This window comes from Chiloscyllium plagiosum, unplaced genomic scaffold, assembly GCF_037043375.1.
Source record: "Chiloscyllium plagiosum isolate Xiang-an unplaced genomic scaffold, Cpla_swu_hap1 HiC_scaffold_50, whole genome shotgun sequence".
In the NCBI taxonomy this organism is placed as follows: Eukaryota; Metazoa; Chordata; class Chondrichthyes; order Orectolobiformes; family Hemiscylliidae; genus Chiloscyllium; species Chiloscyllium plagiosum.
The window spans coordinates 54,845,724-54,859,055 of NW_028270188.1; the positions used below are offsets into that span (position 1 = coordinate 54,845,724).

The 13,332-nt window shown below is 52.7% G+C and overlaps 1 protein-coding gene across 3 annotated transcripts in view; it reads right to left on the reverse strand.

Moving 5' to 3' along the window:
- The window catches only part of flad1 (flavin adenine dinucleotide synthetase 1), a 92,837-nt gene that overhangs the window by 70,344 nt on the left and 9,161 nt on the right, over positions 1-13,332 (reverse strand). For all 3 annotated transcript variants that reach the window (XM_087985187.1, XM_087985188.1, XM_087985189.1), the window contains exon 3: positions 11,893-12,658. In XM_087985187.1, the coding sequence (XP_087841313.1) occupies positions 11,893-12,658 (766 nt within the window). The remainder of the gene's footprint in view (positions 1-11,892; positions 12,659-13,332) is intronic.

Genomic DNA, 13,332 nt, shown 5'->3' on the forward strand with positions numbered 1-13,332 from the left:
GTATTCAAACAGAGCCCGGTCTACAGAGAGTATTCAAACAGAGCCCGGTCTACAGGGAGTATTCAAACAGAGCCCGGTCTACAGGGAGTATTCAAACAGAGCCCGGTCTACAGGGAGTATTCAAACAGAGCCCGGTCTACAGAGAGTATTCAAACAGAGCCCGGTCTACAGGGAGTATTCAAACAGAGCCCGGTCTACAGGGAGTATTCAAACAGAGCCCGGTCTACAGGGAGTATTCAAACGGAGCCCGGTCTACAGAGAGTATTCAAACAGAGCCCGGGTCTACAGGGAGTATTCAAACGGAGCTCGGTCTACAGGGAGTATTCAAACAGCGCTCGGTGTACAGGGAGTATTCAAACAGAGCCCGGTCTACAGGGAGTATTCAAACAGCGCCCGGTCTACAGGGAGTATTCAAACAGCGCCCGGTCTACAGGGAGTATTCAAACAGCGCCCGGTCTACAGGGAGTATTCAAACAGAGCCCGGTCTACAGGGAGTATTCAAACAGAGCCCGGTCTACAGGGAGTATTCAAACAGCGCCCGGTCTACAGGGAGTATTCAAACAGAGCCCGGTCTACAGGGAGTATTCAAACAGAGCCCGGTCTACAGGGAGTATTCAAACAGCGCCCGGTCTACAGGGAGTATTCAAACAGAGCCCGGTCTACAGGGAGTATTCAAACAGCGCCCGGTCTACAGGGAGTATTCAAACAGAGCCCGGTCTACAGGGAGTATTCAAACAGAGCCCGGTCTACAGAGAGTATTCAAACAGAGCCCGGTCTACAGAGAGTATTCAAACAGAGCCCGGTCTACAGGGAGTATTCAAACAGAGCCCGGTCTACAGGGAGTATTCAAACAGAGCCCGGTCTACAGAGAGTATTCAAACAGAGCCCGGTCTACAGGGAGTATTCAAACAGAGCCCGGTCTACAGGGAGTGTTCAAACAGAGCCCGGTCTACAGGGAGTGTTCAAACAGAGCCCGGTCTACAGGGAGTATTCAAACGGAGCCCGGTCTACAGGGAGTATTCAAACAGAGCCCGGTCTACAGGGAGTATTCAAACAGAGCCCGGTCTACAGGGAGTATTCAAACAGAGCCCGGTCTACAGAGAGTATTCAAACAGAGCCCGGTCTACAGGGTGTATTCAAACAGAGCCCGGTCTACAGGGAGTATTCAAACAGAGCCCGGTCTACAGGGAGTATTCAAACAGAGCCCGGTCTACAGAGAGTATTCAAACAGAGCCCGGTCTACAGGGAGTATTCAAACAGAGCCCGGTCTACAGGGAGTATTCAAACAGAGCCCGGTCTACAGGGAGTATTCAAACAGAGCCCGGTCTACAGAGAGTATTCAAACAGAGCCCGGTCTACAGTGAGTATTCAAACAAAGCCCGGTCTACAGAGAGTATTCAAACAGAGCCCGGTCTACAGGGAGTATTCAAACAGAGCCCGGTCTACAGAGAGTATTCAAACAGAGCCCGGTCTACAGTGAGTATTCAAACAAAGCCCGGTCTACAGGGAGTATTCAAACAGAGCCCGGTCTACAGAGAGTATTCAAACAGAGCCCGGTCTACAGGGAGTATTCAAACAGAGCCCGGTCTACAGGGAGTATTCAAACAGAGCCCGGTCTACAGGGAGTATTCAAACAGAGCCCGGTCTACAGGGAGTGTTCAAACAGAGCCCGGTCTACAGGGAGTATTCAAACAGAGCCCGGTCTACAGGGAGTATTCAAACAGCGCCCGGTCTACAGAGAGTATTCAAACAGCGCCCGGTCTACAGGGAGTATTCAAACAGAGCCCGGTCTACAGGGAGTATTCAATCAGAGCCCGGTCTACAGGGAGTGTTCAAACAGAGCCCGGTCTACAGGGAGTATTCAAACAGAGCCCGGTCTACAGGGAGTATTCAAACAGCGCCCGGTCTACAGAGAGTATTCAATCAGAGCCCGGTCTACAGGGAGTATTCAAACAGCGCCCGGACTACAGGGAGTATTCAAACAGAGCCCGGACTACAGGGAGTATTCAAACAGAGCCCGGTCTACAGGGAGTATTCAAACAGAGCCCGGTCTACAGGGAGTATTCAAACAGAGCCCGGTCTACAGAGAGTATTCAAACAGCGCCCGGTCTACAGGGAGTATTCAAACAGAGCCCGGTCTACAGGGAGTATTCAAACAGCGCCCGGTCTACAGAGAGTATTCAAACAGAGCCCGGTCTACAGAGAGTATTCAAACAGCGCCCGGTCTACAGGGAGTATTCAAACAGAGCCCGGTCTACAGGGAGTATTCAAACAGAACCCGGTCTACAGAGAGTATTCAAACAGAACCCGGTCTACAGAGAGTATTCAAACAGAGCCCGGTCTACAGGGAGTATTCAAACAGAGCCCGGTCTACAGGGAGTATTCAAACAGAACCCGGTCTACAGAGAGTATTCAAACAGAGCCCGGTCTACAGGGAGTATTCAAACAGAACCCGGTCTACAGAGAGTATTCAAACAGCGCCCGGTCTACAGGGAGTATTCAAACAGAGCCCGGTCTACAGGGAGTATTCAAACAGGGCCCGGTCTACAGGGAGTATTCAAACAGCGCCCGGTCTACAGAGAGTATTCAAACAGAGCCCGGTCTACAGGGAGTATTCAAACAGAACCCGGTCTACAGGGAGTATTCAAACAGCGCCCGGTCTACAGAGAGTATTCAAACAGAGCCCGGTCTACAGAGAGTATTCAAACAGCGCCCGGTCTACAGGGAGTATTCAAACAGAGCCCGGTCTACAGAGAGTATTCAAACAGAGCCCGGTCTACAGAGAGTATTCAAACAGCGCCCGGTCTACAGAGAGTATTCAAACAGAGCCCGGTCTACAGAGAGTATTCAAACAGAGCCCGGTCTACAGGGAGTATTCAAACAGAGCCCGGTCTACAGGGAGTATTCAAACAGCGCCCGGTCTACAGAGAGTATTCAAACAGAGCCCGGTCTACAGGGAGTATTCAAACAGAGCCCGGTCTACAGGGAGTATTCAAACAGAGCCCGGTCTACAGAGAGTATACAAACAGAGCCCGGTCTACAGAGAGTATTCAAACAGAGCCCGGTCTACAGAGAGTATACAAACAGAGCCCGGTCTACAGAGAGTATACAAACAGAGCCCGGTCTACAGAGAGTATTCAAACAGCGCCCGGTCTACAGAGAGTATTCAAACAGAGCCCGGTCTACAGGGAGTATTCAAACAGAGCCCGGTCTACAGGGAGTATTCAAACAGAGCCCGGTCTACAGAGAGTATTCAAACAGAGCCCGGTCTACAGGGAGTATTCAAACAGAGCCCGGTCTACAGGGAGTATTCAAACAGAGCCCGGTCTACAGGGAGTATTCAAACAGAGCCCGGTCTACAGGGAGTATTCAAACAGAGCCCGGTCTACAGGGAGTATTCAAACAGAGCCCGGTCTACAGGGAGTATTCAAACAGCGCCCGGTCTACAGGGAGTATTCAAACAGAGCCCGGTCTACAGGGAGTATTCAAACAGAGCCCGGTCTACAGAGAGTATTCAAACAGCGCCCGGTCTACAGGGAGTATTCAAACAGCGCCCGGTCTACAGGGAGTATTCAAACGGAGCCCGGTCTACAGGGAGTATTCAAACGGAGCCCGGTCTACAGGGAGTATTCAAACAGCGCCCGGTCTACAGGGAGTATTCAAACAGAGACCGGTCTACAGAGAGTATTCAAACAGCGCCCGGTCTACAGGGAGTATTCAAACAGAGCCCGGTCTACAGAGAGTATTCAAACAGAGCCCGGTCTACAGAGAGTATTCAAACAGAGCCCGGTCTACAGCGAGTATTCAAACAGAGCCCGGTCTACAGGGAGTATTCAAACAGAGCCCGGTCTATAGGGAGTATTCAAACAGAGCCCGGTCTACAGCGAGTATTCAAACAGAGCCCGGTCTACAGGGAGTATTCAAACAGAGCCCGGTCTACAGGGAGTGTTCAAACAGAGCCCGGTCTACAGCGAGTATTCAAACAGAGCCCGGTCTACAGGGAGTATTCAAACAGAGCCCGGTCTACAGCGAGTATTCAAACAGAGCCCGGTCTACAGCGAGTATTCAAACAGAGCCCGGTCTACAGGGAGTATTCAAACAGAGCCCGGTCTACAGGGTCTATTCAAACAGAACCCGGTCTACAGGGAGTGTTCAAACGGAGCCCGGTCTACAGAGAGTATTCAAACGGAGCCCGGTCTACAGAGAGTATTCAAACAGAGCCCGGTCTACAGGGAGTATTCAAACGGAGCCCGGTCTACAGAGAGTATTCAAACAGAGCCCGGTCTACAGAGAGTATTCAAACGGAGCCCGGTCTACAGGGAGTATTCAAACAGCGCCCGGTCTACAGAGAGTATTCAAACGGAGCCCGGTCTACAGAGAGTATTCAAACAGAGCCCGGTCTACAGAGAGTATTCAAACAGAGCCCGGTCTACAGGGAGTATTCAAACAGAGCCCGGTCTACAGGGAGTATTCAAACAGAGCCCGGTCTACAGGGAGTATTCAAACAGAGCCCGGTCTACAGAGTGTATTCAAACAGAGCCCGGTCTACAGGGAGTATTCAAACAGAGCCCGGTCTACAGCGAGTATTCAAACAGAGCCCGGTCTACAGGGAGTATTCAAACAGAGCCCGGTCTACAGAGTGTATTCAAACAGAGCCCGGTCTACAGGGAGTATTCAAACAGAGCCCGGTCTACAGCGAGTATTCAAACTGCGCCCGGTCTACAGGGAGTATTCAAACAGCGCCCGGTCTACAGGGAGTATTCAAACAGAGCCCGGTCTACAGAGTGTATTCAAACAGCGCCCGGTCTACAGGGAGTATTCAAACAGAGCCCGGTCTGCAGAGAGTATTCAAACAGAGCCCGGTCTACAGAGAGTATTCAAACGGAGCCCGGTCTACAGAGCGTATTCAAACAGGGCCCGGTCTACAGAGAGTATTCAAACAGAGCCCGGTCTACAGAGAGTATTCAAACAGAGCCCGGTCTACAGAGAGTATTCAAACGGAGCCCGGTCTACAGAGAGTATTCAAACGGAGCCCGGTCTACAGAGCGTATTCAAACAGGGCCCGGTCTACAGAGAGTATTCAAACGGAGCCCGGTCTACAGAGAGTATTCAAACGGAGCCCGGTCTACAGAGCGTATTCAAACGGAGCCCGGTCTACAGAGAGTATTCAAACGGAGCCCGGTCTACAGAGAGTATTCAAACAGAGCCCGGTCTACAGAGAGTATTCAAACAGAGCCCGGTCTACAGAGAGTATTCAAACAGAGCCCGGTCTACAGAGAGTATTCAAACGGAGCCCGGTCTACAGAGAGTATTCAAACGGAGCCCGGTCTACAGGGAGTATTCAAACGGAGCCCGGTCTACAGAGAGTATTCAAACAGAGCCCGGTCTACAGAGAGTATTCAAACAGAGCCCGGTCTACAGAGAGTATTCAAACAGAGCCCGGTCTACAGAGAGTATTCAAACAGAGCCCGGTCTACAGAGAGTATTCAAACGGAGCTCGGTCTACAGGGAGTATTCAAACAGAGCCCGGTCTACAGGGAGTATTCAAACAGAGCCCGGTCTACAGAGAGTATTCAAACAGAGCCCGGTCTACAGAGAGTATTCAAACGGAGCCCGGTCTGCAGGGAGTATTCAAACAGAGCACGGTCTACAGAGAGTATTCAAACAGAGCCCGGTCTACAGAGAGTATTCAAACGGAGCCCGGTCTACAGGGAGTATTCAAACAGAGCCCGGTCTACAGAGAGTATTCAAACAGAGCCCGGTCTACAGGGAGTATTCAAACGGAGCCCGGTCTACAGAGAGTATTCAAACGGAGCCCGGTCTACAGGGAGTATTCAAACAGAGCCCGGTCTACAGAGAGTATTCAAACAGAGCCCGGTCTACAGGGAGTATTCAAACGGAGCCCGGTCTACAGGGAGTATTCAAACAGAGCCCGGTCTACAGAGAGTATTCAAACAGAGCCCGGTCTACAGGGAGTATTCAAACAGAGCCCGGTCTACAGGGAGTATTCAAACAGAGCCCGGTCTACAGAGAGTATTCAAACAGAGCCCGGTCTACAGAGAGTATTCAAACAGAGCCCGGTCTACAGGGAGTATTCAAACAGAGCCCGGTCTACAGGGAGTATTCAAACAGAGCCCGGTCTACAGGGAGTATTCAAACAGAGCCCGGTCTACAGAGAGTATTCAAACAGAGCCCGGTCTACAGGGAGTATTCAAACAGAGCCCGGTCTACAGGGAGTATTCAAACAGAGCCCGGTCTACAGGGAGTATTCAAACGGAGCCCGGTCTACAGAGAGTATTCAAACAGAGCCCGGGTCTACAGGGAGTATTCAAACGGAGCTCGGTCTACAGGGAGTATTCAAACAGCGCCCGGTGTACAGGGAGTATTCAAACAGAGCCCGGTCTACAGGGAGTATTCAAACAGCGCCCGGTCTACAGGGAGTATTCAAACAGCGCCCGGTCTACAGGGAGTATTCAAACAGCGCCCGGTCTACAGGGAGTATTCAAACAGAGCCCGGTCTACAGGGAGTATTCAAACAGAGCCCGGTCTACAGGGAGTATTCAAACAGCGCCCGGTCTACAGGGAGTATTCAAACAGAGCCCGGTCTACAGGGAGTATTCAAACAGAGCCCGGTCTACAGGGAGTATTCAAACAGCGCCCGGTCTACAGGGAGTATTCAAACAGAGCCCGGTCTACAGGGAGTATTCAAACAGCGCCCGGTCTACAGGGTGTATTCAAACAGAGCCCGGTCTACAGGGAGTATTCAAACAGAGCCCGGTCTACAGAGAGTATTCAAACAGAGCCCGGTCTACAGAGAGTATTCAAACAGAGCCCGGTCTACAGGGAGTATTCAAACAGAGCCCGGTCTACAGGGAGTATTCAAACAGAGCCCGGTCTACAGAGAGTATTCAAACAGAGCCCGGTCTACAGGGAGTATTCAAACAGAGCCCGGTCTACAGGGAGTGTTCAAACAGAGCCCGGTCTACAGGGAGTGTTCAAACAGAGCCCGGTCTACAGGGAGTATTCAAACGGAGCCCGGTCTACAGGGAGTATTCAAACAGAGCCCGGTCTACAGGGAGTATTCAAACAGAGCCCGGTCTACAGGGAGTATTCAAACAGAGCCCGGTCTACAGAGAGTATTCAAACAGAGCCCGGTCTACAGGGTGTATTCAAACAGAGCCCGGTCTACAGGGAGTATTCAAACAGAGCCCGGTCTACAGGGAGTATTCAAACAGAGCCCGGTCTACAGAGAGTATTCAAACAGAGCCCGGTCTACAGGGAGTATTCAAACAGAGCCCGGTCTACAGGGAGTATTCAAACAGAGCCCGGTCTACAGGGAGTATTCAAACAGAGCCCGGTCTACAGAGAGTATTCAAACAGAGCCCGGTCTACAGTGAGTATTCAAACAAAGCCCGGTCTACAGAGAGTATTCAAACAGAGCCCGGTCTACAGGGAGTATTCAAACAGAGCCCGGTCTACAGAGAGTATTCAAACAGAGCCCGGTCTACAGTGAGTATTCAAACAAAGCCCGGTCTACAGGGAGTATTCAAACAGAGCCCGGTCTACAGAGAGTATTCAAACAGAGCCCGGTCTACAGGGAGTATTCAAACAGAGCCCGGTCTACAGGGAGTATTCAAACAGAGCCCGGTCTACAGGGAGTGTTCAAACAGAGCCCGGTCTACAGGGAGTATTCAAACAGAGCCCGGTCTACAGGGAGTATTCAAACAGCGCCCGGTCTACAGAGAGTATTCAAACAGCGCCCGGTCTACAGGGAGTATTCAAACAGAGCCCGGTCTACAGGGAGTATTCAATCAGAGCCCGGTCTACAGGGAGTGTTCAAACAGAGCCCGGTCTACAGGGAGTATTCAAACAGAGCCCGGTCTACAGGGAGTATTCAAACAGCGCCCGGTCTACAGAGAGTATTCAATCAGAGCCCGGTCTACAGGGAGTATTCAAACAGCGCCCGGACTACAGGGAGTATTCAAACAGAGCCCGGACTACAGGGAGTATTCAAACAGAGCCCGGTCTACAGGGAGTATTCAAACAGAGCCCGGTCTACAGGGAGTATTCAAACAGAGCCCGGTCTACAGAGAGTATTCAAACAGCGCCCGGTCTACAGGGAGTATTCAAACAGAACCCGGTCTACAGGGAGTATTCAAACAGCGCCCGGTCTACAGAGAGTATTCAAACAGAGCCCGGTCTACAGAGAGTATTCAAACAGCGCCCGGTCTACAGGGAGTATTCAAACAGAGCCCGGTCTACAGGGAGTATTCAAACAGAACCCGGTCTACAGAGAGTATTCAAACAGAACCCGGTCTACAGAGAGTATTCAAACAGAGCCCGGTCTACAGGGAGTATTCAAACAGAGCCCGGTCTACAGGGAGTATTCAAACAGAACCCGGTCTACAGAGAGTATTCAAACAGAGCCCGGTCTACAGGGAGTATTCAAACAGAACCCGGTCTACAGAGAGTATTCAAACAGCGCCCGGTCTACAGGGAGTATTCAAACAGAGCCCGGTCTACAGGGAGTATTCAAACAGGGCCCGGTCTACAGGGAGTATTCAAACAGCGCCCGGTCTACAGAGAGTATTCAAACAGAGCCCGGTCTACAGGGAGTATTCAAACAGAACCCGGTCTACAGGGAGTATTCAAACAGCGCCCGGTCTACAGAGAGTATTCAAACAGAGCCCGGTCTACAGAGAGTATTCAAACAGCGCCCGGTCTACAGGGAGTATTCAAACAGAGCCCGGTCTACAGAGAGTATTCAAACAGAGCCCGGTCTACAGAGAGTATTCAAACAGCGCCCGGTCTACAGAGAGTATTCAAACAGAGCCCGGTCTACAGAGAGTATTCAAACAGAGCCCGGTCTACAGGGAGTATTCAAACAGAGCCCGGTCTACAGGGAGTATTCAAACAGCGCCCGGTCTACAGAGAGTATTCAAACAGAGCCCGGTCTACAGGGAGTATTCAAACAGAGCCCGGTCTACAGGGAGTATTCAAACAGAGCCCGGTCTACAGAGAGTATTCAAACAGAGCCCGGTCTACAGAGAGTATTCAAACAGCGCCCGGTCTACAGAGAGTATTCAAACAGAGCCCAGTCTACAGGGAGTATTCAAACAGAGCCCGGTCTACAGGGAGTATTCAAACAGCGCCCGGTCTACAGAGAGTATTCAAACAGAGCCCGGTCTACAGGGAGTATTCAAACAGAGCCCGGTCTACAGGGAGTATTCAAACAGCGCCCGGTCTACAGGGAGTATTCAAACAGCGCCCGGTCTACAGGGAGTATTCAAACAGAGCCCGGTCTACAGGGAGTATTCAAACAGAGCCCGGTCTACAGGGAGTATTCAAACAGAGCCCGGTCTACAGGGAGTATTCAAACAGAGCCCGGTCTACAGGGAGTATTCAAACAGCGCCCGGTCTACAGAGAGTATTCAAACAGAGCCCGGTCTACAGGGAGTATTCAAACAGAGCCCGGTCTACAGAGTGTATTCAAACAGAGCCCGGTCTACAGGGAGTATTCAAACAGAGCCCGGTCTACAGGGAGTATTCAAACAGCGCCCGGTCTACAGAGAGTATTCAAACAGAGCCCGGTCTACAGGGAGTATTCAAACAGAGCCCGGTCTACAGGGAGTATTCAAACAGAGCCCGGTCTACAGGGAGTATTCAAACAGAGCCCGGTCTACAGAGAGTATTCAAACAGCGCCCGGTCTACAGAGAGTATTCAAACAGAGCCCGGTCTACAGGGAGTATTCAAACAGAGCCCGGTCTACAGGGAGTATTCAAACAGCGCCCGGTCTACAGAGAGTATTCAAACAGAGCCCGGTCTACAGGGAGTATTCAAACAGCGCCCGGTCTACAGGGAGTATTCAAACAGCGCCCGGTCTACAGGGAGTATTCAAACAGAGCCTGGTCTACAGGGATTATTCAAACAGAGCCCGGTCTACAGGGAGTATTCAAACAGAGCCCGGTCTACAGAGAGTATTCAAACAGAGCCCGGTCTACAGGGAGTATTCAAACAGAGCCCGGTCTACAGGGAGTATTCAAACAGAGCCCGGTCTACAGAGAGTATTCAAACAGAGCCCGGTCTACAGGGAGTATTCAAACAGAGCCCGGTCTACAGAGTGTATTCAAACAGAGCCCGGTCTACAGGGAGTATTCAAACAGAGCCCGGTCTACAGGGAGTATTCAAACAGAGCCCGGTCTACAGAGTGTATTCAAACAGAGCCCGGTCTACAGGGAGTATTCAAACAGAGCCCGGTCTACAGGGAGTATTCCAACAGCGCCCGGTCTACAGGGAGTATTCAAACAGAGCCCGGTCTACAGAGCGTGTTCAAACAGAGCCCGGTCTACAGGGAGTATTCAAACAGAGCCCGGTCTACAGGGAGTATTCAAACAGAGCCCGGTCTACAGAGCGTGTTCAAACAGAGCCCGGTCTACAGGGAGTATTCAAACAGAGCCCGGTCTACAGGGAGTATTCAAACAGAGCCCGGTCTACAGAGCGTATTCAAACAGAGCCCGGTCTACAGAGAGTATTCAAACAGCGCCCGGTCTACAGGGAGTATTCAAACAGAGCCCGGTCTACAGAGCGTGTTCAAACAGAGCCCGGTCTACAGAGCGTATTCAAACAGAGCCCGGTCTACAGGGAGTATTCAAACAGAGCCCGGTCTACAGAGAGTATTCAAACAGCGCCCGGTCTACAGGGAGTATTCAAACAGAGCCCGGTCTACAGAGAGTATTCAAACAGCGCCCGGTCTACAGGGAGTATTCAAACAGAGCCCGGTCTACAGAGCGTATTCAAACAGAGCCCGGTCTACAGAGAGTATTCAAACAGCGCCCGGTCTACAGGGAGTATTCAAACAGAGCCCGGTCTACAGAGTGTATTCAAACAGAGCCCGGTCTACAGGGAGTATTCAAACAGAGCCCGGTCTACAGGGAGTATTCCAACAGCGCCCGGTCTACAGGGAGTATTCAAACAGAGCCCGGTCTACAGAGCGTGTTCAAACAGAGCCCGGTCTACAGAGTGTATTCAAACAGAGCCCGGTCTACAGGGAGTATTCAAACAGAGCCCGGTCTACAGAGAGTATTCAAACAGCGCCCGGTCTACAGCGAGTATTCAAACAGAGCCCGGTCTACAGGGAGTATTCAAACAGAGCCCGGTCTACAGGGAGTATTCAAACAGCGCCCGGTCTACAGGGAGTATTCAAACAGAGCCCGGTCTACAGGGAGTATTCAAACAGAGCCCGGTCTACAGAGAGTATTCAAACAGAGCCCGGTCTACAGAGAGTATTCAAACAGAGCCCGGTCTACAGAGAGTATTCAAACAGAGCACGGTCTACAGGGAGTATTCAAACAGAGCCCGGTCTACAGGGAGTATTCAAACAGCGCCCGGTCTACAGAGAGTATTCAAACAGAGCCCGGTCTACAGAGTGTATTCAAACAGAGCCCGGTCTACAGAGAGTATTCAAACAGAGCCCGGTCTACAGAGAGTATTCAAACAGAGCCCGGTCTACAGAGAGTATTCAAACAGAGCCCGGTCTACAGAGTGTATTCAAACAGAGCCCGGTCTACAGAGAGTATTCAAACAGAGCACGGTCTACAGGGAGTATTCAAACAGAGCACGGTCTACAGGGAGTATTCAAACAGAGCCCGGTCTACAGGGAGTATTCAAACAGAGCCCGGTCTACAGGGAGTATTCAAACAGAGCCCGGTCTACAGAGAGTATTCAAACAGAGCCCGGTCTACAGGGAGTATTCAAACAGAGCCCGGTCTACAGGGAGTATTCAAACAGAGCCCGGTCTACAGGGAGTATTCAAACAGAGCCCGGTCTACAGGGAGTATTCAAACAGAGCCCGGTCTACAGGGAGTATTCAAACCGCCGGGCCGGTGACGTACCTGACCGCGCAAGCGCGTAGACCTCTCGCGCCGACACCGCCTGCGGCTCCGTCTCCGGGGCGACCACCGAGCCCGGGGGCAGCGTCTGGAGCAGCACGGCCTTGGCCTCGCGCACCGCCTCCTCGCTCTCGGCGTCGAGCGTGACCTTGACCCGGAAGTAGTTGCTGGTCCAATCGGGGTAGGAGCCGACGCTGACGCGGGGGGCGGGGCAGCCCGGTCCCGGGCCCGGGCCCGCGAACAGCCGTTGGGCCCGCTCGAGCGCCGGCGCGATGTCCGCCTCGTCGGCGTCGACCAACACCTCGGCGGTGGAGTAGCGCACCGCCGCGTTGCGGAAGAGGTGGGCCAGCGCCTGCAGCGCCCGCCGCAGCAGCGCGGGGACGCCGGGGAAGAGGTAGACGTTGCGGACGCTGACCACCGGGTAGGGGAGCCGCCCCCCGCCGCCGCCCAGGCCGTAGTGGAGCCGGGCCGAGGCCGGCACCCGCGCCAGCTTCCCGGCGCCGGCCCAGCCGCCCGCCAGCGCCGCCAGCTCCGGGTGCGCGCGCAGCCCCTCGCCGAAGGCCCGCGCCACCCCCTCGCAGGTCCGGTCGTCGTGGGTCGGGCCCACCCCGCCCGCGGTCAGCACGTGGCGGTAGCGGGCCGAGAAGGCGGACACCTCCTGCGCGATGGCGCCCACCTCGTCCCCGACCACCGACACCTTGGCCACCCGCACCCCCAGCGAGCGCAGCGTCCGGCACATGAAGAACGAGTTGGTGTCCTGGGTCTGGCCCTGAGGGGGGTAGGGGGAGAGAAACAGGGAAATTAACAACAACAACCACCGCCACATTAGTGTCAACAAGTCACACCCTGCATTGCCCTAGCGCCCTCCCAGGACACTGGGGATGCTGCTTTGTCTGGGGTAGAGAACACAAACAAAAATAAAAAAACACCACGTTTCCACATTAATGTCAACAATTAACACCCTGCATTGCCCTAGCGCCCTCCCAGGACACTGGGGATGTTACTGTCTCAGGGGAGGGAGGGAGGGGGTGGACAATACAAACAAAAATAAAAAACACCACGTTTCCACATTAGTGTCAACAATGAACGTCCTGCATTGCCCTAGCGCCCTCCCAGGACAGTGGGGATGTTGCTGTCTGAGGGGAGGGAGGGGGTGGACAATACAAACAAAAATAAAAAACACCACGTTTCCACATGAATGTCAACAATTAACACCCTGCATTGCCCTAGCACCCTCTGTCCAGGATCCACTGAGGGCCGGTGGGGATGTTGCTTTGCAAGTGGTCAGGCCGGGGTAGAGAACACGAGAAAAAAACACCAGGTTTCCACATGAATGTCAACAATGTACACCCTGCATTGCCCTAGCGCCCTCCATCCAGGATCCACTGAGGCCAGTGGGGATGTTGTTTTGTCAGGGTTCGGAGGTCGAGAGCACAATAAAAA